This window comes from Cimex lectularius, unplaced genomic scaffold (genome assembly GCF_000648675.2).
Source record: "Cimex lectularius strain Harlan isolate CLEC.00 unplaced genomic scaffold, Clec_2.1 scaffold297, whole genome shotgun sequence".
Classification (NCBI taxonomy): Eukaryota; Metazoa; Arthropoda; class Insecta; order Hemiptera; family Cimicidae; genus Cimex; species Cimex lectularius.
The window spans coordinates 217,152-242,574 of NW_019392866.1; the positions used below are offsets into that span (position 1 = coordinate 217,152).

The 25,423-nt window shown below is 33.9% G+C and overlaps 1 protein-coding gene across 3 annotated transcripts in view; it reads left to right on the top strand.

The window, feature by feature from the left end:
- The window catches only part of LOC106665260 (rho guanine nucleotide exchange factor 17), a 72,763-nt gene that overhangs the window by 43,403 nt on the left and 3,937 nt on the right, over nucleotides 1-25,423 (top strand). For all 3 annotated transcript variants that reach the window (XM_014391569.2, XM_014391568.2, XM_024228861.1), the window contains 3 exons: nucleotides 24,940-25,017; nucleotides 25,099-25,173; nucleotides 25,246-25,350. In XM_014391569.2, coding sequence (XP_014247055.1) covers nucleotides 24,940-25,017; nucleotides 25,099-25,173; nucleotides 25,246-25,350 — 258 coding nt within the window. The remainder of the gene's footprint in view (nucleotides 1-24,939; nucleotides 25,018-25,098; nucleotides 25,174-25,245; nucleotides 25,351-25,423) is intronic.

Consider the following 25,423-nt stretch of genomic DNA (forward strand, 5'->3'; position numbering starts at 1 on the left):
TTGTGAGCTACTAGGTTTTATGATATTCGGATATGATGATGAATGACCAAAAATCTAATTTTGCAAATGGTCTGGACACACAGTACTTCCACGAACCCTCAACAATACATGTTTGAAATCATCTAAAGACTGTTCCTCACTGAAGATGACGCATGGTCTTAACGCGTTTGGGCCAATTAAAACAACCCGCGAATGTAGACGGACCCAGTGCCCGGTGAACAGTATGTTTACAGATTTGAAGACCAACACTCACCATCAACTGATCTGTTCCTGTATTAAGGTTTAACCAACTCCTGGCAGCACAGTTCACGATGTCCTTAGCAAAAACGTCCAAAACCGGTCCACAACAGTCTTGAGCTCTCACCAAATTAGCAAGAAATAACATTGCCATAACAGCCTAAGATGGTCAAGTTTACATATTTGAATTATTATTTAAGGAAGGGTAGAGTAAATCATTTGAGTGTTTCTTGTTTACTGCGCCCTGTTCTATAGCATCTTGTTAAATCGCCTCAACTGCAGCGATTTACTCGGACAATTCCTCAGGTCCACTACTTCGAATGGGTCCCAACTAGAAATTATAGATGTCTAGGATGAGTTTTATCCATCAGGGTCATTGGATATATAGGCATTAATTTGGTTTCTTATGACCTAAGTGGGAATGTTGAGGACGTTTGTCCTTCATCCTTTATTTACATATAGTAATAGACTATATCTGTGCCTACATTGCTTAAAATGACGTATAGATTCTATTTGACAATGTTTCACGCTTTTGACCAAATCCATTCAGTAAACCTAGACCATCAGTAAACCTAATTGGGAATGTAAAATCTTGTCCAGTTGACATTTCGGGGAAAGTAGCGTTGTCAGATGTTCAAACGACGTACACATCGTTGCCTCGAAGACATGCTGTAAAATTCCAACGAGCTTCATTCAGCAGCTCATGTGTTCGAGCGGGCGAGATATCGTTCGGCGTCCGCAAGAGATAAGGGTGTCCTCCCCTATTGTAATGGGGGGGGGAAACGGAAATTCCGCCGTACACGTCAGTCTTGCGGTTTGTCTACCTCTGCGCCCTGGAAAACGTCACCGGCCCAGGCCGATAAACGGTGAAATCTCCACTGGAACAATGACGATCCTTTCCAGAGGGGTTGGGTCCGCCCGTCCTCCTTCCCTCCGGACCATTTACAGCCGGAGAGGAAGTTCAGAAATAGACGACGGGATCCGGCTAAGCCCTGCCCTCCGAGCCCATTATCCTGTTCATTCACTAACACAAATATATACAAACCTGTAAACGTCTGCCTCCTGCTTCAGACCCGTTCCAACTTGCATTCCTTTCTATCGCTAGCTATTCTCAATGAGCTCGACGGGCTCTTTTATTCGGACGGTTATTAAGACGGAAATTATTTAGAGGGCATTGCCGGTCACTTAACTTCTAGACATTTCCTCAAGTTCAGTGGTTGTTTTCACTACCGTGATTGGGCAAGAAAATTATTCTAGTTTCAGTTGCTACAATTAATCATTTTCTTTAATTGCAAACATATTTATAAAATTTGTAAAATATAAACAATTATTTTGACCGGCAATATCCCATACATTAAACTTACCTCAAAAACTTATGTAGCAGTTTAAAACTCGAAAATATCGTAAGGATTCATCTGTGGAATGAGAATCTACGAGTTGTCATCCTACAAGTCCGCCTATCCTTGCTTTTCTCTAGCAGGTCTTGTGAAAATCATCTTCTTTAAAAACTTGCTAGCCACTATCCAGTTATTAAGTCAATGTAAAATATTCTATATAGGCAATGAAAATAAAAAATTGGTTTGTGTTTCTTTTTGTAAAACCCCTTTTTGATGTCAGTTAGTTATTGGTCTATGCAAGTTATACGTTTGCTACGTGTTTAATCAGCATTGTTCTTGTTGGATGAAAACTGAGGTTTATTGTGTTAATTTTTCAGAAATCGTGAGATGCGGTCTGGTGTGATATAGGTTTCAGAAAAACATTTTCTTTATCGTGCCAACGTTTCGATCTTTATTGAGATCATCTTCAGGGCCTGGGATTTACAAACATTGTTTAAATTTAACAAATACATATAGGATGTGGAAAAAAGTGAATTTATACAATGCAAAATATATTTTTTATATTCAATCAAAGTATTTCTGCTCACTCAGTGTTTGTCTTCTGTGTAATTGTGCCATTCTTGCGTATCGTGTTGAGAGTGCCAGTGAGATTTTGCTGTTTTTTGTTTATATACGTTGGATTTTGAAGGGGTGCGGAATGAAGTCGGTATAGAAAAGACATTTTTGTCAATTACAACAATTACACAGAAGACAAACACTGAGTGAGCAGAAATACTTTGATTGAATATAAAAAATATATTTTGTATTGTATAAATTTACTTTTTTCCACATCCTACATGTATTTGTTAAATTTAAACAATGTATGTAAATCCCAGGACCTGAAGATGAACTCAATAAAGATCGAAACTTTAGCACGATAAAGAAAATGTTTTTCTGAAACCTACAGTACACCAGACCGCATCTCACGATTTCTGAATAATTATCGAATAACGGTCACTAATCACCACACATTTATTGTGTTAGTTGTCTATTTATATTGTGTAGTTTTTTCAGTGTGAGCAGTTGAGTTCCATTTTCAATGTTTCTCGAGTTGAATACATCTCAAGATTTTCTAGTATGTCCTTTTCCGTTCATTGTGTATTGTTGATGGCTCGTGGTGGTTTTGTGTAACGCCATTTGTAAATTTCGATTTTCCATCATTGACCTTAAATGACATTATTGTGTCAGATTACCCGATCATCATGGCCTCCAACTAAGTAGCTCAAGAACATTGTGAGGATTCATATTGAGTTATTCAAAATGATGAACCTAGTTTATTCGTTCAATTCAAGACTGTCAAATCCTTGCTGACTAATACTAGCAAGTAAAAATCAATGAAACTTTAAAATTTAATTATTTAATTCGTGGTAATTAGAAAAAAATCTATTTTTAGAATACTTGTTACATCCAAATGGTTCGCACTATATGAAAAATAGAAAAATAAATGAATAATTATTTGATAACTATATTGCAAGTAAAGTTTGTGTCAACGAAAATAAATATAACACATAACAACGGCTTACATATGTGTCGAGTAGATCAAATGTCATTGGCATAATGGTAGCAAATATTCTACGTATTGAGATTTTGCCCTGTCGGCTTAATTTTCGATGTTGGGTTTGCTGCGAATAGATTTAAGATTTGTTTCGCCCAGCTGTCATAAGCATGAGATATTAATGATCAAAGATGTAACAGGATGTCATTTATCAATGATCCATTATACTGGGAAACAAAAGCCACACTATATCTGGACCTATCACTCATTTAAGCTATTATTATTTTTGTCGCTTTGAGTTTTACAAGTTTGACAACGTACACTGCAAAGCTTCAATGAGTGCTTCAACAGTACATACTATGCTACTATGCTTCAAACAGTACATAATAATAATAAATAGTCGTGTTTATTAGTGCTATCTGAATGGCCTAATATCCTTTCAACATCGAGTCTAATGATGGACACTTCAAATCCAAAGGATAACATTTTTCTGACGTTTGCTATGATTACATATGTACTAAACTAAGGGTTGAACTTCCTTTGAAATAATATATATGTTTTTTTTGTAACAGTAAAATAACAAAGGGCTAAGAATTTCCCCTTGTAAAACAACTGTCCCTGGACGTTCTTCTTTTCCTGTTTTACTCCAGATACATAATTGCATAGAGAAAATTATCCTCCTCAAAATCTTGCTGGGAATTTACCTCTTTTTAAGTTAATATATAATGATATGTTGAAGATATATTGATAATAATCAGCAAAAGACATGGACTTCAAACTTTTGAAATTCCTTTCAATACCCTAAACAATGTGTGGTGATTAGTGACCGTTAATCGATAATTATTCAGAAATCGTGAGATGCGGTCTGGTGTGATGTAGGTTTCAGAAACACATTTTCTTTATCGTGCCAACGTTTCGATCTTTATCAAGATCATCTTCAGGGCCTGGGATTTACAAACATTGTTTACATTTAACAAATACATTTAGGATGTGGAAAAGTGAATTTATGCAATGCAAAATATATTTTTTATATTCAATCAAAGTATTTCTACTCACTGTACTCAAGTGAATGACACAATTACACAGAAGACAAACACTTTGAGTGAGTAGAAATACTTTGATTCAATATAAAAAAAAAATATATTTTGCATTGCATAAATTCACTTTTCCACATCCTAAATGTATTTGTTAAATGTAAACAATGTTTGTAAATCCCAGGCCCTGAAGATGATCTTGATAAAGATCGAAACGTTGGCACGATAAAGAAAATGTTTTTCTGAAACCTACATCACACCAGACTGCATCTCACAATTTAAGAATAATTACCCTAAACAATTTTGCTATTTCCTATTCGGTCACGAATCGTTTTGTTAAAAACATCCTAGATATGTAACACAAGGTATAATGATCTATATAAACAGTAAAAACATCAGAAGCCTAAGATTTTTCCAATTTCCAGACTTCTGCAAATAACAATTGAATTTGTTTTTCCACCCAGCCCATACCGAGAATCAGATTGTTCGTGAAAAATAACAAAGGGCATAAATTTACCCCTGTGAATAACTTTCATGACCCTAAACTCATTTTTGCAATTTCCGACTTGGTCGAAATGACATTTTGCTTTCTCTTCAGGCATCGTCTTGTTGAAAACTTCCCAGATATGTAAGACAATGTACGATGACCAGTTTTAACAGTAAACATATCAGAAGGATAAAATTTTCTTCTGTAAAACACCACTCCAGACCTGAACTTTCTTCTGCAATTTCTGCCTTACTCGAGATAAATGTTTTCTTTTTTATATATTTAGGAGAACGTATAATTTTCTCAACAAACAGTAATATTAGCAAATAGCACAGATTTTACCCTTGGAAAAAAATTATTATTTTCCTAAAAACCTGCTAAAATCTGCCCAGAAATTGAAATCAATGTTCTTATTATTCTTAAAACATTGTTGCTAAACGTGAAACGCAATAACTCGTTATTTAATCTATTTTTTATTTCTTTTACAGAATTAATTAATTAATTTTTTTACAACTGCACATTATCTCTTATAGATAAGTTGTTATTTATTACCCCATTCAATGCCTCTTATGTTTATTACGTTGTATTTGATGGATATTTTTATTTATTTACAATGTTTGTTAACTCCCCTCACGATACTTGATCCATGTTATTTGTAAATTCAACTCATTACACGTTAATAACGGTACAAATAGCAATAAATATATTTAATTAAAAAACCTTTTATATTGTCGATCTTAGAGTATACCAATTATAATTACCGATAATTCTACTTGTTTGGTATAATTGATATTTTATCCTGTTCACAGTCAATTTAACTTAAACGGCCTTTACGAAAGGGCTTTGAATTATAAAAAGGAAAAGGGGTGAACAACAAGATCTTAGAACAAACTCCTGTTTGTTGAACTGAACCAAAGCGGATTTGACTCAGTTAAACCTGATTCGCTGACGATTCCTTTCCAAAACAATTAGTAATTTCTTACTTAGTTTCAATCTGAATAATAAAAACGTTAATATAAAATTTCGAGTCGTTATATTACATCGATGTTAGTGTAAATTGGACTTTTTAAATAGACTTTTCGACTGGTAAAAGATAAAATGTGCAGAGTGAGTAATAGATTGGCGGTAGTTTGATGATCTATGATTATCTAGCTGTTTCGTATCGATTTGTTTTTCGAACCACTCTTTCCAGTTATTATCTATACTTCTTGAGAAGAAGGAAGTAGTAACATTCCGTGCAATCACGATGATACCAATCGTACCAGGTAACAGTGATCAAACAGTCCATTCTCAGAGAACAATCAACATCTACCATGCTATTTCTACAAGCGGAAGCTCTTCCTAGCCGAATCGCGATGTTAAAGCAGTTTATTCTGGACAGTCGAATTAAGTTTCCATTGTAATAATGGATAATGGTTGCTCTTTTCCCTTTAAAGTCATAATAAGGAGCCAAATTCTACGTAATCCTGCGTGTGTCATACAGAGCAGTTATGTAAATATAAATCCACCCTCGCATCTCTCTGGTATCATCTGCCAAAATCTCTTTTACCTTTTATAACGATAAGATCCGCAACCTCGTTAGAATGCAACCGTGTGGGATGATTTTGGTCAAGAATCGGTTTTCACGGGGATTTCTTTAATCTCATGATCTTTTTTTTTAACCAAGTATTATTGTGTCCGCATTCTGAGACACAGTTTACTTCTAGAATATTTCTTAGACGTCAAAACAATCCTTCAAGATCAAACCACGACTTACGACTGATAACTGTGTTTATCCATTTCCTATTTTTATTTATAAAAAGCAAAATCTACGCCTTTAACTTTTGATCAATATTACTACATTAAGTTCTCTCTGATAAGTTATTTTTTCTATTTTGTTCAAGCGTCAGGGTCAAATTTTCATTCATTATAAAAGGTTTTTTATAAATTCCGAACTTTAGAACCCCAGCCAAAACGCTTGGATAATCATCATCTATTTTAAATGTTGAAAACCTTTTTTTTTCTTACTTGTCTCAATTTTTATCTTTATGGTTGCCAACCGTGAGCTATGTTATCAACGGAAATAGGAATAATATGAAAGATTAAAACTACAATTTCTTCGCGGTGTTAAAAGTTAAACAGGTTAAAATCAATACTTTTCAACTTAATTGAGGAATAATCCTTCCATTCACGATAATAAATAACATTTATATATTAGACTATGATTCACGCTAGCTCAGTGCACCCGATATTTCTCGGGGTTTCTACTTTCAAGCTAATAAATTACATTCCCTAATTTCGTGGTCCGCTTGACCAATTAATATATTACAATTCTTACAATTAATTATTACAATTTTCATTTGTCGTCGAGAATCCAATCCGATTACACGACATTTGAAAAATGGCAAAAAGGAGGGAAAATTCAAAAGGTGCGTTGAGATGGCAAGTTGGTGTCTGAGTGGATCGAGTTCACGATAGCTCAAGTGGTAGAGCAGCGGCGTATCAAGCCGAAGATCGTGGGTTCGAATCCCGCTCGTGCCATTGACTTTTTTTATCTCAAAAAACCTTAATTAATTGTAATCTAATAAATTACATTCACTCAGATTTCATTCACGCTGCCCCAGTGCACTCGATACTCCCCGCGGTTTTACTTTCACACTAATAAATTACATCCATGCAATTAATGCACGTGATATTCGTCAGGGCGAAGAACGGATTCTTCCACACTAATCAATTTCATTCACTTAGTAAAGTGATACAAATAAGAATTATTTCTTTTTCAATTTTATCATTAAGGCCAATAAATACAGACATACATCACATATATTAGTCATACTTGTCGGAGTACTCGATATTCTTCGAGGATGTAGTGGTATAGCCGCTCCATTCTCGCTAATAAATACATTCGTTCCAATAAATAGCATGTAGAATACAAATAATTTTATACAGCTAAAAATAGGTATGGCCCTGAGGTATTAGAACAGCGATCTGTGTACCAAGGCTGCTAATAATTCATGCGAAATGTCAAATTTCTTTCTTTGGCCTGTGATGTCTCACCCGTTAGAACAACCTGGTTAACCTATGCGCAACTGATAAGTATGAACTTTTCCTTCTTCCAGCTTCCGCAGTATCAAGCATCTTTGTCTTTTTTAACTTTATATAATTTTGATGTCTTTCTTGGTCCAGCGGATTAGTCATTCATTTTTGTTTTTTGCATTGGCAACTAACATTGCTGCCTTATCTGTTTCTTCGTACCTGGCTCCTCTCAGTTTGGGATGTTTTAAAAATAGTTTTATACTTTGATTGTTCAATTTGCATTCATTATATTCATTATTAATTGTACATATTAGCTTTTGAGGTAGAACACTTTATGAGTATAAGGAACATTTGAAACAATAACACAAAAGCGATCAAATATACAGATTTTTGCCTTTTAAGGGGCTAAAACGACCACCTTTCCGTAAATAGCGGCCCAGTAAATATTGCACTGGTTTGGTAAACAATATTAAGTATTCAAACAATTGACATTGTGCGAGTATCAGGTGGAGGTCTGACGCGATTAAAAGGCGTCACTGATTTATTTTAACCTTTGCATCTGGTTTTTCTTTCTTTCTTCCTCCGTTTCTATTTTGGGCCGACTAATAAGTTAATACAACCTACCCCTACCCCCCGTTGGTTCATGGATAAATATAGCCGTGTTTATTATTGTGTAACAGGCCCCTGGACATGTACGAAATACACGATTTACGAGGATACAAACAATTTTGAAATTGTTGTGCGCTTCATTTCACCGTAGGGCCCGTGTCTAGATTTCGCGGACGATCCGAAGTTTGTTCTGGCTTTAATAAAGAGAAGAGGAGAGAGGAGAGAGAGAGAGAGAAGTTTTCTGTCTATTGCAAAGTCCCAGAAACGAAATATAAGCATAAGATTAATAAATAACAACATATTTAAGAAAGAAATAAAGAGTCGATCAGCTGTAACGACATTCCTAAATCTTACTATGATTGGACTATATAAAATAAACTACAAACAAAGTTTAAAAATTTTTAGCAGTGAGCATCATCACTCCATTATTCTGCTGCTCCAGTTATTAACTTATCATAAATCCGGAAAATTATTCTGTCGTATATAACAAGATGATTTGATCAAATCTTCTACCTAAAAGAAAAAGGATGTTTTCTTATATTTCGACCTTAACAGTTTAACTTATTATTTTTCCTTCTCGAAGGTGTGGGATAATAGGTCATCTCAAAAAAATAACAACCAGTTTTGCTTTCAATCCACAATGTTCGGATTTATTTTTATCCTTCCTCAGGTGAGTTAACGCAGTGGTTAGAACAGTGGTCGTCAGTCATTAATATTTTGTAACAGTTTATTTTAAAAAAAGAGCTAGTGTGGTACATATTTAAGTCCTTCAGACTCCGAACAAACGTTTTAATATTTTGAAAATATTAAAGGAAGGATTAAAATAAATCCGAAACTTGACCTATTATCCCACCTTCGAGAAGGAAAAATCAGTTAAAAGAAAAAGGTTATGTTAAACATCAATATATAATAAAACGTACATGTTAGAAATGTACTTTCTAGTTATTTAGAAAATATGTCATTAAAATTTGTCACAGATTTTGCTTAGATATATAATATTTTTAATTAACAATTTTAAAAATAATATATATTTTATATATGTGTATATATATAAATATGTATATACTCTTTTAGAACGAGACGAAAATTGCAGAGAAGCATGGAGCCTGAGTAGGTCGTTCACAAGGGGAAAACAAAAACCCTTTTTTATTTTCTCTATATTTACAAAATTTTATAAATTTGTCGATATATTAAAAAAAAATTTATTTTAGTCATAATCAATATTGCAAATTACATAATTTCTAATAACCTGAAATACTAAGTAAAATTATATCTTTTGAAAGCCATTTCTTGTTGTATAAGAATAAAATCAATGTAAACAATACAAATTATTTGATTGATTTACTTATGTAAAAGCTCAATTCTGCACATACATCAGTTTTATTCGCCAAATCAAATCACCCACTTCGGTTTTTGGCGGACCGGAATACATTTACTCTCAATCTACACAAAAAGAAACAAAACGAGATATCTACCAAGGATTATTATACAATAAAAGAGCCCTTTTTTCTAAATATCAGAGTTTCTACTCGCTCTCTACATGGAGCCAAAGAATGATAGATACCAAGATACAATTACTGGTGGAGCAACCTTTCTCGACATGCCAGACACATAAATGAACTTTGGCCCAAAAACCATTAAAGTTCTTGGTCCGATTGACCAAATAACTTTTTCAATTAATTAATCTTTATGTAAGGTATTGGTTGAGATAAAAAAAGTCAGTGTCACGAGCAGGATCCGAACCCACGGATAGATGGGAAGTTGATGTCCGAGCAGATCGAAGTCGATAGCTTAAGTGGTAGAGCAGCAGCGTATTTAGCCGAAGGTCGTGGGTTCGGATCCTGCTCGTGACTCTGATTTTTTTATCTCAACCAATACCTTACATAAAGATTAATTAATTGGCCCAAAATTTAAGATATCAAGTTATCAACTTAGCGTGGCCTTTTCTTAGTCGGCAGAGTACGACCCTTCTTGCAGGAGTCAAATCCTCAGAAGAATTGTAAATTTTTGTTTGGAGAAAAAAGATATAAAAATGTTTCCGCAAAATATTTTAGTTTTGAAGTTCCTTTTATTCCTATTTTGACATAATTCGAGTCGGAATTAAATCTCAAAATATTAAATTCAGTTAAATAATTGGGGGGTTTTTAGTAAATTTTTTGATAAACGATTTTCAAAAAAGAAACATTCATCTGGAGCGAGATAAATTCGGTAGAATAGAGTTCAAGGTCAGGAAAGGTGTTTCACAAGGGGAAACTTAACTCTTGGTTTTATTTATTACAATTAATTAAGGTTTTTTAGTTGAGATAAAAACGTCAATGGCACGAGCGGGATTCGAACCTACGATCTTCGGCTTGATACGCCGCTACTCTATCACTTGAGCTATCGTAACCTCGATCCACTCGGACCCTAACTTCCCATCTCAACCCCAACTTTTGAATTTTCCCTCCTTTTTGCTATTTTTCAAATGTCGTGTAATCGGATTGGATTCTCGACGACAAATGAAATGGCCACGGAGAGCTTTAGTGGAGTTATATTTATTGTTTAAGCAGAACATTACTGTTTTAAGTTTTGGTTTATTTTATCTTTAATCTTACCAACAGTTTAAAAAACGTGACATGTTTCCCTTTCGGTTAAAAGTTTCAATCATAAGATTCCATTTTGATCGTATTTGGCTCTGAATTCCATCTAAAACTATTAAACACTACTATTATCTGAGTACTATTTGAACCTATTCAGTCCATTAAGTTTTTTCTAAATTCTACCTATAAATAGAATACAGTGATAGTAAAATAATAATAGTTCAATACATAGTGTGGCTTTTGGGTTTTTGTAAGTATACTATATCATTGATAAATGACACGCTTTACACCTTTGATCATTAATATATCACACTTACGCCAGCTGTTTATTTTTACGAGCTGTAATTAATCTTGTTTCTTCAACTATTCTTCTCAGTTGTCTTTTCCAAACCTACAAATGACGATAGCGTTTTATAAAGCTATTAAATTGATTTGTTATATATTTTTGTCAGTGAGAACGACCTAGTACGTGCAGTAGTGTTTAATAAGTGTGTTGTTCTTTAATTTCTGCATCTTGTTCAGGAGATATAAGCTGAGGTTCAAATGGTGATTAATATTGCCTGGTAACTTTAAGCAAGTAAGCTTAAAATTACAGTCGAGTCCCTCTAGCACAAAATAATTTAGACCGAGTCCTGTCCAGATTAGCCAAATAACTGTAATAATGGGAGAAAAAAAAACAGAAAACCCATCTGGCTTATTAAGGATTATTATAGATTATTATACATACCGGATCAGTTGGTACACACATGCATACATTGAAAAATAGGCTAAAAGTTTTGTAAAACCATGACAATAGTTAAGTCGTTTTGTCTGCCTTTCTTCCCGTTTTGGTGTCTCGGATGCCTTTCTACTTCTCGTCATATTCAGTTTTTAATAATAATTTTGGTAAAACCCATCACTGAAGATGGCGACAGCCGAAACGCCCAAAACGTTCAGAAAGGACCTAACTACAGGTTCATCACCACGCAGATCAAGCTATTTGAATGAAATAAAGATCAACAAATAATGTGCTAGGTTTCTTATTCTTGCAATTTGCACAGCAGATGTAAGCTGAGTCTGACAATTAATCTCGTCTAATTTCATAACTCTGACGAATATACAATACTGTGTGGTGATTAGTGACCGTTAGTCGATAATTATTCAGAAATCGTGATATGCGGTCTGGTGTGATGTAGGTTTCAGAAAAACATTTTCTTTATCGTGCCAACGTTTCGATCTTTATTGAGATCATCTTCAGGGCATGGGATTTACAAACATTGTTTAAATTTAACAAATACAGCATTGTATAAATTCATTTTTTTCCACATCCTACATGTATTTGTTAAATTTAAACAATGTTTGGAAATCCCAGGCCCTGAAGATGATCTCAATAAAGATCGAAACGTTGGCACGATAAAGAAAATGTTTTTCTGAAACCTGAACCAGACCGAATCCCACGATTTCTGAAAAAATACTGTACTGTCTTGCAAGTCCTAGCTAATTGGGGTGGAGACTTGTTCAGATTAGCCGAATTACTGCAAAAATGCAGAAACAAGGCAAGGCTCATCTGGTTTATTAAGTTTATTTCAGGAATGAAGGTGGTACGCACACATGTACTTTGATAAATTATCTGGAATTTTTCTAAAATCTGGACAAGGATGTTAATGTAGTTAAGTCGTTTCTGATTATTTCGATCTGCCTATCCTCGCTATTTTGGTCTACAGGCGTGTTTCTTGTCGCCACCTTAATGTTCTGTTTTAACCAAAATTGTTATTAAAAAGGAATGATGGCGAGAAGCCGAATCGCGCCTGACATACCCAAAACGTTTGGAAAGGACCAAACTATAGTTTCATCTTCTAGGGATAGACTAGTAAAATCAAATTATTTGAGAGAAACAAAAAACAACTAATCATGTTTTGTTTTTTAATTCTATCCACTTTCAAAACAGAAAGAGAGGTCTCTGGGTAATATGGCAGTAAATATCGCCTAGTAACTTAGCTCCAATGAATATATCAGAGAAATGAAATTAAAAGCCAAAAAACTATTGCTAAAGAACTGTTTCTATAGTAATTTAAAAATAAAGAAATTAATATAAAGTTATTTGGATTAAACATTTAAATCGAATGAGCTGCCGGCAAAATGGTCGCTGTTTATAGTCGGATACATATAAATTAGCGATTTAGTATGTGTTTCGTTTGAAGGAGGAGAGGGTGTGTCGCCAGGCGTATCTGCCAATTAGTTTTGCATGAAATTTTTCAAAGTTACCAAGTTAGGTACACGTGCTAAAAGAGCCGATGTGTTTGATCCAAGGTCTGTCGCCTTAGAAACAACGCCTGCGTATACACAGTAAGGGTTATTCGCCTCCCTTAGTTCTCTTCTCGACAGCAATTTCACCAGTGCTGTAACCTATTGTTCCTCCGGCCTCCTCTAATTTTTTCAAAGGGAGAATAACGTCGAATCCGTCTCTCAAGTGCTTGACTATTGACACTGGCACTAAAAGGAGGAAAAGGCGACCACAGGTTAAACCGTCTTTGAATTTTAAGTTATTGTTGTTGAATCGCTTGGTATAAAAACGCTTTGAACCCGATTGCTATCGGCACGGATGGAAATTGTTTAAATTCGTTAGGACGCCCTCTTCGCGACTGTGGTGTAACACGGTCGCGTGCTTCGGCATCTACGTGCCGTGAAGCTGGTAGAGCCTTTTTTTCTTTGAAAATTCCCATCAGATATATCTTAATTTCATCTCCGGCGATCTTTTTCCCGCGGAATATCGCGAATCGTGACGGGTTAATGCTAAATATATTTGAGAATAAACAGCTTCCCGCATGGAATACCTGTTGCATGAATAACTTATTTATTTTGCTTCCGCTAACTCCGGCTGGGACCGTTTCACGTCAAACGTGAAAGAGAAATCTTTCAACCCCATGAACGTTATCATTTACCTTACCCTGTGAAACAACTAATGAAATAAAAACTAAATATTTTCTTCCACAATAATATATCAAATGCATACATATAAAAAAATAAATATTAAGAAAATTTTTCAACGAATTACTTTGTCACGGTAAATAATTTGCAAGGATTTCCTGTACGTTAGAAGCACTTTCAACACTAGTTACGGACCATTAACCAGCTCCGACGGTTAAGTCCAACGCACTTCCAGGCTTTTCTTCTTATTTTTTTTCCTTTTCTTAAAAATTCCGATGTTGTACCCAACAATAAATTCAAAACATCAGATTAACGACAAACAAACAAAGCGTGTTAAAAGTTATTATTTTTTTAAATAACATTTATTCTCCAGTAAAACTCACTACAAACTTTAAAGTTTACTTTCTTAGCGATTCAACGGTCGTATAAAACTGTATAATAAGTCCTAAACACTAAATTACCTTATAATCTAACGATTTTAGGCTATTAAAAATTGTTGAATTTATTTAATTTAAAATGTTTGACTTGTAAATGTGTCTACGTGTTTTTTTTATTTTTAAACATTCAAAGATTTTTTAAATTCACTAGTTTTCGTGGTCCGCTTGACCAATTAATATCTTTCAATTAATTAAGGTTTTTAGTTGAGATAAAAAAAAGTCAGTGTCACGAACGGGATTCGAACCCACGACCTTCGGCTAGATACGCCGCTACTCTGCCACTTGAGCTATTTAGCCGAAGGTCGTGGGTTCGAATCCCGTTCGTGACACTGACTTTTTTTTATCTCGACTAAAAATCTTAATTAATTGAAAGATTTTTGAAATATTTACACGTGATTTACGACTGCAATAATTATATTAAGTAAAAAGAAATCAGGGATAAGGCAAATCTGGAAGAAAAGAAAAGTCAGTTCTTCGACAAGTTTTCGAGACATTCATCAGGAATTTAAAACTATTTTTAATCATTCACAAGGCAAGTAGGTGTTGATATTTGTTAACCTTGTGAATTATTAATAATACTTTCAAAATACTGATGAAGAGGATGTATTCCCGACGGATATTGACGAAGGGACAGGCTGTTTTCTTTTCACTCAAATTGGCCGCCGTAACCGGAATTTTTGATCCAAAATTTATTTTCCATTTTGTCAGAGCAAATAATGTTTTGTTTTTCTCTTGGTCGTTTGATTTAGAAAAAGAAATAAACATAAACAACTTAAATTGGTGAGTTTTATGGAAGGGCGTTTTTGTTGTTTTTTCAATTAGAAGGGGTAATTTCTTGAATTTTATATTTATTCATATCGGTTCGTCAAATCTAATGTGTGGTGTTTAGTGACTGTTAGTCAATGATTATTCGGAGATCGTGAGATGCGGCCTGGTGTGACGTAGGTTTAGAAAAACATTTCCTTTATCGTGCCAACGTTCCCTGGGATTTATAAACAAACGTTGTTTGAATTTTACAAATACATGTAGGATGTTGAAAAGAATTATGAATTTATACAATGCTAGAAAATATTATATAAAAAAATAAAAGGCCCTGAAGATGATCTCAACAAAGATCGAAACGTTCGCACGATAAAGAAAATGTTTTTCTAAAACCTACGTCACACCAGACCGCATCTCACGATCTCCGAATAAATCTAATAATCTTTTGTTATTCTCTTGGTTTTATGATAGAAAAAAAATTGCTGTTTTGTTTTCTTTTTTAATTTTAAGGAGAAATTTTAACAAATTTTGCATTGATTTAACTCAACTAAAATAAACATTAATTACTTGAAATTAATAGTTTTAAACAAAATTGACAACTGTCATACTATATAATATTAATTAACAATAAACTACTAAATAACTTAATAATAAAAATCATCTAAAATTTATGCATTCAAAATAAACTTGCTTTTATTTCTGAATCAAAAAATGGCACATATTATCAGTCTGGTTTATCATTATTGCAAGGAAAACAATTTATCTTTTGTCGATATTGTTTAAGAAATATAATAAATAAAATAATGACTGCAGTTTTGACTGGAAAACCGGTGTCTTTGTAGAACGATCCTTTTCAACTATTCGATTGATATGCTCACTCTATTTTCGTTCTCATGTAAGATACATAGACAGCAGAGAATTGTATTTAGTTTTTGCTTTGTTTGTCAATTTTAGGGAGAAAATTTGTGAAATTTGATATTTTTTATTTCTATTTATCAAATCAATTAAATTTTTGTTGTTCTCTTGGTATAATTTAGAAAAGGTAAATATAAAAAAATCAGGTAGGTAGGAGATTTATGAATGGGAGAGTATTCCATAGTTTTTCAATTTTAAGAAAGAAATTGATAAAATTGTATATTTATTTATTCAGATTTATCAAAGCAAGTGATCTTTTTTTCTTTTAGTTTTGTGCCTTGTAAATTAATTAATAACCATTATCAAGTTGAAGCACGTTTTATGGAGGCGAGAATATTTCTTATTTTTATTTTGTCTGATAGAAAGGTATGATTGAAGGAGAAAATTGATCATTTTTAATACTTATTTATTCAGATTTCTCAACAAAATCGTTTTGTTATTATCCTGGACGTACGAGTTAGAAAAAATAGAAAAAAATCTATTAATTTTTGATATTCTCTTGGTTTTAGGACTTATACAAAACTAATAAAAAACAAGAATCCAGTTAGTGAGCGTTTTAATGGACGAGAGAGCAGTTTTATTTTTATGTTATTATTTTTTTAGGAGTCAATTTATCTAATTTTATATTTATTTCCACTGAATTATCAAATCAAAAAATCTTTTGTTATTCGTTTGGTTTTATGTCTTATAAAAAAATTGATAAGAATCTAATTTAAGGACGTTTTATAGAAGCGAGAGTAGTTTTTGTTTTATTTTATTTTATTTGTTTCTTGGTAAGTATTGACACGAGATCCTTATATTTTGGTTATTCTCATCGTACTATAATTTACAGAGAAAAAATATGAAAGAATCAAATTTGTGGACGTTTTATGAAGTATTGTGTTTGATTCTTCAATTAGGTAATTTCTCGAACTTCGTATTTATTTATACCGATTTATCAAATCGAATTATTTAATAATCAATCTATTTTTAGGTATTGTTTTGTTTCTTTTCTAATAAATTTGTCTTAACGCCCACAATGCACGGGGTGAAATAAAATCCTCCTTTTCTCGCTCGCTTCTTATTGTTTATTACTTTTAAGGTCTAAACTCCAATATTTTTGGTCGTTTCTAGTACTTTTCTGTGCCGGCCAGTCTTAGCAAAGCTTTTTCGTCCTTTCTCAAGAGTCTCTCGATAAAGGTAAAATTGTCGCCAAAGCTGGCACAAATTGCTTGAACCTGGCGAGGGGGGAATTGGATGACTGTTCAAAGCTAAAATCTAAAATTAGACCATCTTACAAGATAAATATAATCAGATTGGCACGGTCTTATTAAGTATTTGTAAACAGAAGAACTAGGTAGTCTCAACAATCCCGATGTATGTATTATGTTTTCATAAAACGCCTTTTTATCCAAAAAACCAATTTTTGTTATAATAAATTTCACAAAAATCAAATGTATCTGTAACACGACCATCTCGAAAAATAAGATGTTTTATTATTAAGTTGGGAAGGGTCATATACAATGTAGCCCAAGTGAAAAGACTTTTAACGCTCATATATTGTGGGGCTGTAATTATGAAACTCATACGACATATGCATTTATTACATTCATTCTTAATGTCGAATTTTCTAAGCTCTGACTAGCTTCCTCTTCAGCATTTTTGGTTGGAGATTGCTGAAGAAGAAGCCGGTCAAAGCTTCGAAAGCGCAACAATTTCTACGCTAAAATGTCTATCGACCGAGTTCAATAATGAAACCACCGAGTAAATAATGTCGATAAGTATATTTGAATTTTACATGAGGATTATTGATTACTTTGAAAAATTTGATCAAAAATCAACTTTTATTTTGATATAAATCTTCTTCTTAAACATTTTCTTCCTATTTCAGCGAATTCTTGCGAATCGTAATGCTCGTTGTCGCGATTGTCGTCAAAGGAAAAATTTGCGCCCGTGTGTGGGCATCATCAACCATCGGTTTCGTGGAAATAAGCATCCTCCGATATCGACATACGAGGAAGTTTGCGCCGGCTGAAATCCATGCTTGATTGAAGCCAAAAGGAGACAAACCCCGTTTCAGTATAAACGTGAAAAAGTCAGCGGCGAAAAGAATCCGTCCCAACGACATTTCGATAATCGTTACTTTTGTTATTCAAAATGCTTCATAAACCGAGTTGATTAAAGACAGAAATCAAATTTAGAAACACTATATAAAATAACGCTTCGTCTTCAGAATAAAATCATAACGTGAAGCGTTTTAAGAAAAATGTGTGGTATTTAGTGACCGTTAGTTAATGATTATTCGGAGATCGTGAGATGCGGTCTGGTGTGACGTAGGTTTTAGAAAAACATTTTCTTTATCGTGCCAACGTTTCGATCTTTATTGAGATCATCTTCAGGGCTCAAAGTGTTTATTTTCCGTGTACATGTGTCATTCTTGTCAGTCGTGTTGAGAATTTAGACACTCTCAACACGACTGACAAGAATGACACATGTACACGGAAAATAAACACTTTGAGCCCTGAAGATGATCTCAATAAAGATCGAAACGTTGGCACGATAAAGAAAATTTTTTTTAAAACCTACGTCACACCAGACCGCATCTCACGATCTCCGAATAAGTTTTAAGAAAATATTTTCAAAGCACCAATATCTTACTTTTTTACAGTAAATATGAAAATATCTTTACAATCTTCTAAAAGGAATAGCGTTGCTGTCTTGCTGATTAAAAACTGCAGTATAAACTGTGTAAGTATAAACTGGCAGTCCGTCTTTACGACTAGTGCGTGATGATATCCACAACAATCGGAAAAAGGCAAACAAATGGGCAAGAAATCATCGTTAGGTGAATTTCAAAACAATTATCTCTTAATCAACATAATGATGAGCTATCGACACTTCCATTTTTTATGACGTTTTTGTACATCATTGTATGATATCAGGCTTTACTGAACAAAAGAGATTTAAATGTTAGGGCATAAGTTATGGCCTAAAATTATCAAAAAGAGTGAGTTAGTTCTGTTTTTATTTAACTTTTTTCCTTGTTTTGTTGAACCAAAATTATTTCCAAGTCAAAAAGGCCAAAATCTTAAATCCTCACTACAAAGAATTTTTAACGTAGTCAACCGGGGAACATACAGATTGTCGGGTTGTAAGCTGTACTGTGCGTAATGCCCGAGTGGAATCGATACGTTTGCCGTGAAATGTCAACATTCCCACGTCTTCGAACGGCAGCAAGCAGAAAACAACCGGTGTCGTCGTACCACTCCATCCCATTTCGGTCAGGCCACTTTTGTCCTCTCGAGTCAACAATCGAAGAAGGTCGGTTCGCGTTACTTTACGTCTCGTGTCTGTTATCTTTTCACCTCGCTATTGTCTAATTTCGATTTTTGTAAATATTTGTAGGGTAAATTGTGTTTCGAAGGTGTAATTTATACAGTTGCTGAGACGGTTTGGGAGACCTAAACGTGTTCCGTTTATTTCAAAATTGGTGGGTTTTTTTCAACTATCCAACTTTAATTTCTGGTCATAACACTTGAATATTCAACTATCAAAAACAATCCCTGAACTCGAATATTTATTGGTTCTTAAGGTTTAATAGTAATATATAACTTCAATCAGGAAGCCTTGCCTTATAGTAATTCATAAAATATTTTTGACAACTTCCAGCAGTTTATGATAATATCCTTATTTTGGCAATCTGTAAATGTTCTTTGGGAACAGTGAAAATTTTATAAAAGATCTGTTGTCGAACACTCATTTTTCGCTTCAAGTTACTGAAGATTAGTCATTGGCTCTTCATTCAACCTAGATGATACAACCTCTTTACTAGTGAAGAACTCTCTGAGCGGCACCACGTTTCTTTTCTATATATTTTATTCCTCGGGGTCCTCGGGGTTTTAATAATATCCTAGATTATTCCAACCTAAATCAGATCTCATGCTGAACCTTCTTGGGTCACTTATTGGGTCTTTCTACACTCGCGCACATGACCAAGAAAAAATCATTCTATAAGAATATGAACACGTGCCATTTCTTTACGATTTTTCGTTCTTTGTCCTTTCCAAAGTGGCCGACAAAGACAAAGATATCTACTGTTTTAAAAATCGCTGTACATGCGAACTAAATATTTTACATACTGTAAAGATAATGGCATACTTCACCACAAAGATCTTTGTTTCAAACAACTTTATTAGTGTAATATGTACTTTGGGAATGACTAAAAGTCACAGTCTTTTATTTTCGGAACGTACTGATGGTGATTATATAAGAAGCTTAAGTTTAGTATTCCCAAGCACTGCAGTTTATGACTTTTTTACTTTCCCTGGTTCTTTTTTTATGGGAGGAGGCAAAACTTTTTCTCCACTGCGACCTTTATAAATCTATTGTACAAGCTTTATAAATAATAACCATACTTTGGAATTTTCTATAAGACACTTTCTTCGCGCACCTCTTTTGGTGTAGAATTGAATTGCCGAAATGGTCGTACCGTATCCGGGCTAATGCTTTACAATAACAAAGGAGCCAATGTCTCTGGTTTCTCCTGACAGTCGACATGTTTCTATCTACGCTTTGCCCATCTTTAGGTATAAGAAGGCAGTAGCCGGTATAGAGACCTATAAATTTCCTTAGTCCTGCCTGCCGGGAGAGGAGTTCCTTCGCCTTCCTTTGAGACGTATAAATCTCTTAGCTAGGCCTCATACCTGGTGTTTTTACCGAGTGCTTGAGTTTTTCTTTCTTAAACCATTTTTCTAGTTCCAACTACAGCACACTCTCCGGTGGAACAAGTGGTTCTGGTCCCATGGATGAGAGGGCTGATCCTTTTATGGCTATTTGGTCAGCCCATTCATTTTCTCCTATACCTACTATACCTGCATGTCCCGGAACCCACTTTAAAGTAATCTGTGTTTTCCTAGAACCATTAGGCAATTTAGGCGTCCCCTGACTAATACGGAGCTTAAAATATTCGCATTTGATTTTTTTAAAGCTGCCTGACTGTCCAAATGTATTTAGATCTATGCATATTTCATTTTTTTCTTTATCAATTCTTTTGCATGAAATTGGATTGCAGGAACCTCAACTTGAAGATTGTTAGGATTAATCCAAAAGTTTTGCTATGGTATAATTCGGCCCTTTTACTCCTATTTACATACATTGATTCGATCCTGGAATTCGTCCTTTCTCCTTTTGTTTTGTGAGTTCTATGTTTGATCATGGTATGTTTATCTGCTTGTTCATTGCCCAAAATTCATTTGTGCCTTGGCATCCAAGAAACAGTTAGGCAGTTGTTTTCCCATGTTTTGGAGGTTTGGATTTACTGGCTGTTTGGGTGTGACCTTTTTGCTTGACTGTCTGAACTTGTATACTTTTTTAAAATTTTCTATGACACAAGTATTAATGACTTTTTTTAGCTTGATTTTAGGTTTGCCACTGATCATTTGGACATTTCAGTCCAAGAATCAAAGTGTACACCTGAAATCGTCTTATTAAATAAAAAAGGTCCAATTACAGATAATAATATAAAAATCGTTGGCAAACTTTTTAATGTAGTGTCGATTCAAAATTTGTTGGAATCGGCCGTTTCTTCGCCAGAAGGGGTTTATTTACCTGTAACTTTCCAGCAATAAATCCAAAAGCGAATCTTTACTGCTTTGGGCAAAGTCAACAGAAGTTAGCGAGTTTCCTTGGCTTTTCCCTTCATCACCGTCCAACTTTATCGCTATGCCAAATCCATTTTATACTCTCTCCAAATCACGACAAGAACTAACCTTTTAAGAAAAGTATCAGAATCCAGGCGGTTTTAATGTATTAAGAATCATGAGTAAATGTGGCATTTTACATTTCTTCGGATTAACGAGCGTCCCATGAAGGCATTGAGTGCATTCCAATTACAGAATCGCTTCTAAAATTGGCCCCAAACACTTCCGGCACACAGCACATTAAAGTCCGGATTTTTTTTAATAGGCAATTTTCCTTTCTAAAATTAAAACAGCATTAAGGAGCAAAATAAATAGTAATTACGTATGAAATGATGCTTAAAGTAGAACGTAAACTATTCGACCATGTCTTGGTTATTAAACACTGTACGTTTTGCACGTTCAGAAATTATTTACACATTTCTTTATGTGAACCATTAATGAGTATAGATGATTAAAGATAAAACGTAAATAAAATATAAATCATCATAGCAGCCTGGAAGAATGTCTTAACGACCAATAATTTTGCAAAATATATTCTGTGAATATCTTCCGCCAACTAGGGATATTAAATTAAAATTAATGTTTAAAATTAAACTACTAACGCAAGTTTTATAGGCTTAATTTTATGTTTCTTTATAAAACCCTTGTTTGGCGTTTTTTTATAGACGATCTCTGGCTTTCTGGCAAGAATTTTAATAGCTTCTCCCCCCCCCCCAGTGATGCTATATGCTGTTTTGCTAACGCGATTATTGGCATGGAATTTTTCGCTTTTGAACCCGTGGTGAAGGGGCACCCAAGTCCGAAGTCAGAAAAACTTGATTTCGACTTCCGACGCCTGTTATTTATTTTGGCCGATGGATTTCTCTCTACAGCCAAGATGTTCTAACCAACCGAAGGGCAAATTTTCAAGAAAATAGATTTTGGCAGTAAATTAGTTTCGGATAACTCGATTATTTTTAAACGAAACGTTTACGCCTTGGGAGATGCTGAAGAAACTCCTCTCGATTTCCATGAGTTCCCATAAACCACGTCTCTTCAAAGGGCCTTAAAATCTTTTGTTATTATTGTACAATTCTGGCTGGCCTTGTCAATTGATTTATATTATTTGAATCAATTCATTAACTGGTTACATATGCCATCAAGAGTTCATTAGTCAAGTTTGTCTTTTTTCTTGGTTTAAGTTTTGAAAGATAATAGAATAAAGATCATAGAATATGTGCCTAATTGGCTTTGACCTTACAAATGGTTCAGTATTATTTAGAACAGTGCATTATTATGTGTGTGTATTATTTATTTCTTTATCTTGAGTACTGAGTTGAAACCACGTGGTTCAACTAAGTGTTCCAACCTCCCAAGAATCCAGTTACTCCAGTCCTAAATCCTTCAAGCCATTGCTCAACCTCTCTACTTCGTACCTCGACCTCCAAAACACATTTCTCCTTGAAACAGGAAGAAATCGATACTGACATTTTCAGTATCACCATCATCCTAACAACCCCCCCCCCAACCGATATCTCTACCATTCAACAGTGGTAAACATTTCATACTCCCATGAGTGAACAGAATGCTGCTCAGGGTGTTTCTCAGCTGTAAGGTGAGTCTTCAATTGAGGCAGTATCTGAGCAAGCTCTGGAAATTAAAGGAAATCCTACCATTAACTTATTCCTGTCTGAAGGTATCCACTATACCAAAGTGGGTGTTCCACAAGGCAGCATCATTGATCCTATTCTCTATTTAGACACTGTAGACATTCCTATCAATCCTCCTACAGTTCCACATACTGTATGATACCATTATTCTTTCACCAACAGGAGGCCCAATAGTGACTTCTAGAAACCTCCAGAACCATCTTCTCTTTGAAAAAATGGTTCAAGAAATGGAGGATCAGACTCAACAAATTCCAGCAAATAACTTTCATCTTTCAGCGAAACTTCTTTTCACATAATACTACAAGTCTGCTCCTTTCCAAGCAACCAATGTCTTCCACGAACTCTGCATTATTATGGGTGTTTATTATTTTTTCTTTAGTTATGTCTTATATTGTTATTTTGACTAGAGTAGAATCAAACTTTGGGTTCAACCAAGCGTTCTAATGGCCAAATGATCTAGTCCAAAATCCTTCAAACGATTACCCAAGCTCCCTACTCGTATCCACCTTTCCTATCCACACAGACCTCCAAATCCCATTTGTCCTAAAATCATCAAAAAGACGCCTGGACCTTCATCCCAAACCTAGTTTACCACCTTTCATCCCGAACCCTTCCCGATAATCCTCTAAGACGGCTAAAGCACTTATGGTCTCTTGATTTCCCCCCTAATAGTACTGTGATAGAAATGTAATTAATGGATAAATTCTCAACTTTTATATATATAAAATTCAATTTTTTTTAAGACAACAATGTTGCTAGTAGCATACTAGTGGTGTTATAACAATAAAAATAATAAAAATAGTATATATGTACTCAAACTTTCTCATATAAACTCTTTGAACGCCAGTGATGTGACAATCCATGGAATTTCAATTGATAATAATAAGTAAAAGGTAATGTAAATTGGTTTGACCCCTCGTCCAAAACATCCAATGGGTAGTTTGATGTTAAGCTTTCCTCTACAATAGGAATTATTTATTTCTTTTGTGTGCGCATTTTCTCATTTTAAGAAGTCTTATTTGAAAGGGAAGAACTGTCCAATAATGGAAGGTAGATCAGCACTGATGAATCATATTAATTTCTAGTTAGAAATACCCTAAAAATGCTATAACCCTTTAGTTCTTGTTATTATTACAATTCTTATCATTCCAGTTAGAAATTTAGAATTCACATTATAATTATAGCTGGACAAGTAGTAATTTACAATTTTAAAAAATATATTTTTACTTTATCTAAACTGTTTCAGTAATTTTAATTTGTTGCCCTAAAATTATAGCCTATACTTTTTATTTTAGCCAGTTGGTTTAATTAACCCACAACCCCAAAATTGCTGTAAATCAACCTTTTTTCATACTACTTTTACAATTTGCTGCTTATTCGTTGAAATAGTTATTAAAATTATAGGCCTTTTATGTAACAATAAATTTTCAGATGAAGACGGTTTATAGTTAACTAAATGAGTAACTCTAACAGTCCTGCAATACGGGAAGTCCTTCGCCTAAGATTAAGCGAACCGACACTGAAGGAAGTTGAACAAGACACATCATCACAACCCGTGGTAGGTGGTTATACTTAAACACAAAGAAAATACACTTCTGGATTAGCTTTACATTTATTACAATTGTACACATTTTCAACACAAACCATATTTATCGATTAATTTTAATATAATTAAAATCATTAATAAAAAGTTAGGTTAATGTTTCAAATTATATATTAAAAATAATTAATTGTTAATGTGTTTTTTATATTTTTTTAGGACACCAGGACGCTGGTGGTAGTGGAATTATACGAAACTGAGCGTTCCTATGTTGAATCACTGCAAACTCTAGTCTTGGTTAGCAATAATATTTCTTTTAATTGTTATTAAATTAAAAATAATAAATAAAAAAGTAATAATTTATATATAATTTTATAGAAATATTTGCAGCCACTGAAATGTCCTGACAATACGATAATAGATGTTGGTATAGTAGATGAAATTTTTTATCAGGTAGTAACCCTTCATCATACTAAGTCATATGAAACTATTCTTTGTATTTTTAAAATTTGTTGTTTATTGTAGATTCCAGAAATTCTTGCTCATCATGAAGCGTTTTTGGAAGAGCTAAGAAAACGTTTAGAAAACTGGGATCTCAGTCAAAAAGTTGGGGATGTTTTCCTAGATACTGTAAGCAAATTTTTTCACCCTCTTTTTCCAAATCAGATCGTCTTTATAGCTATAATTTTGGACTTTGTTTATT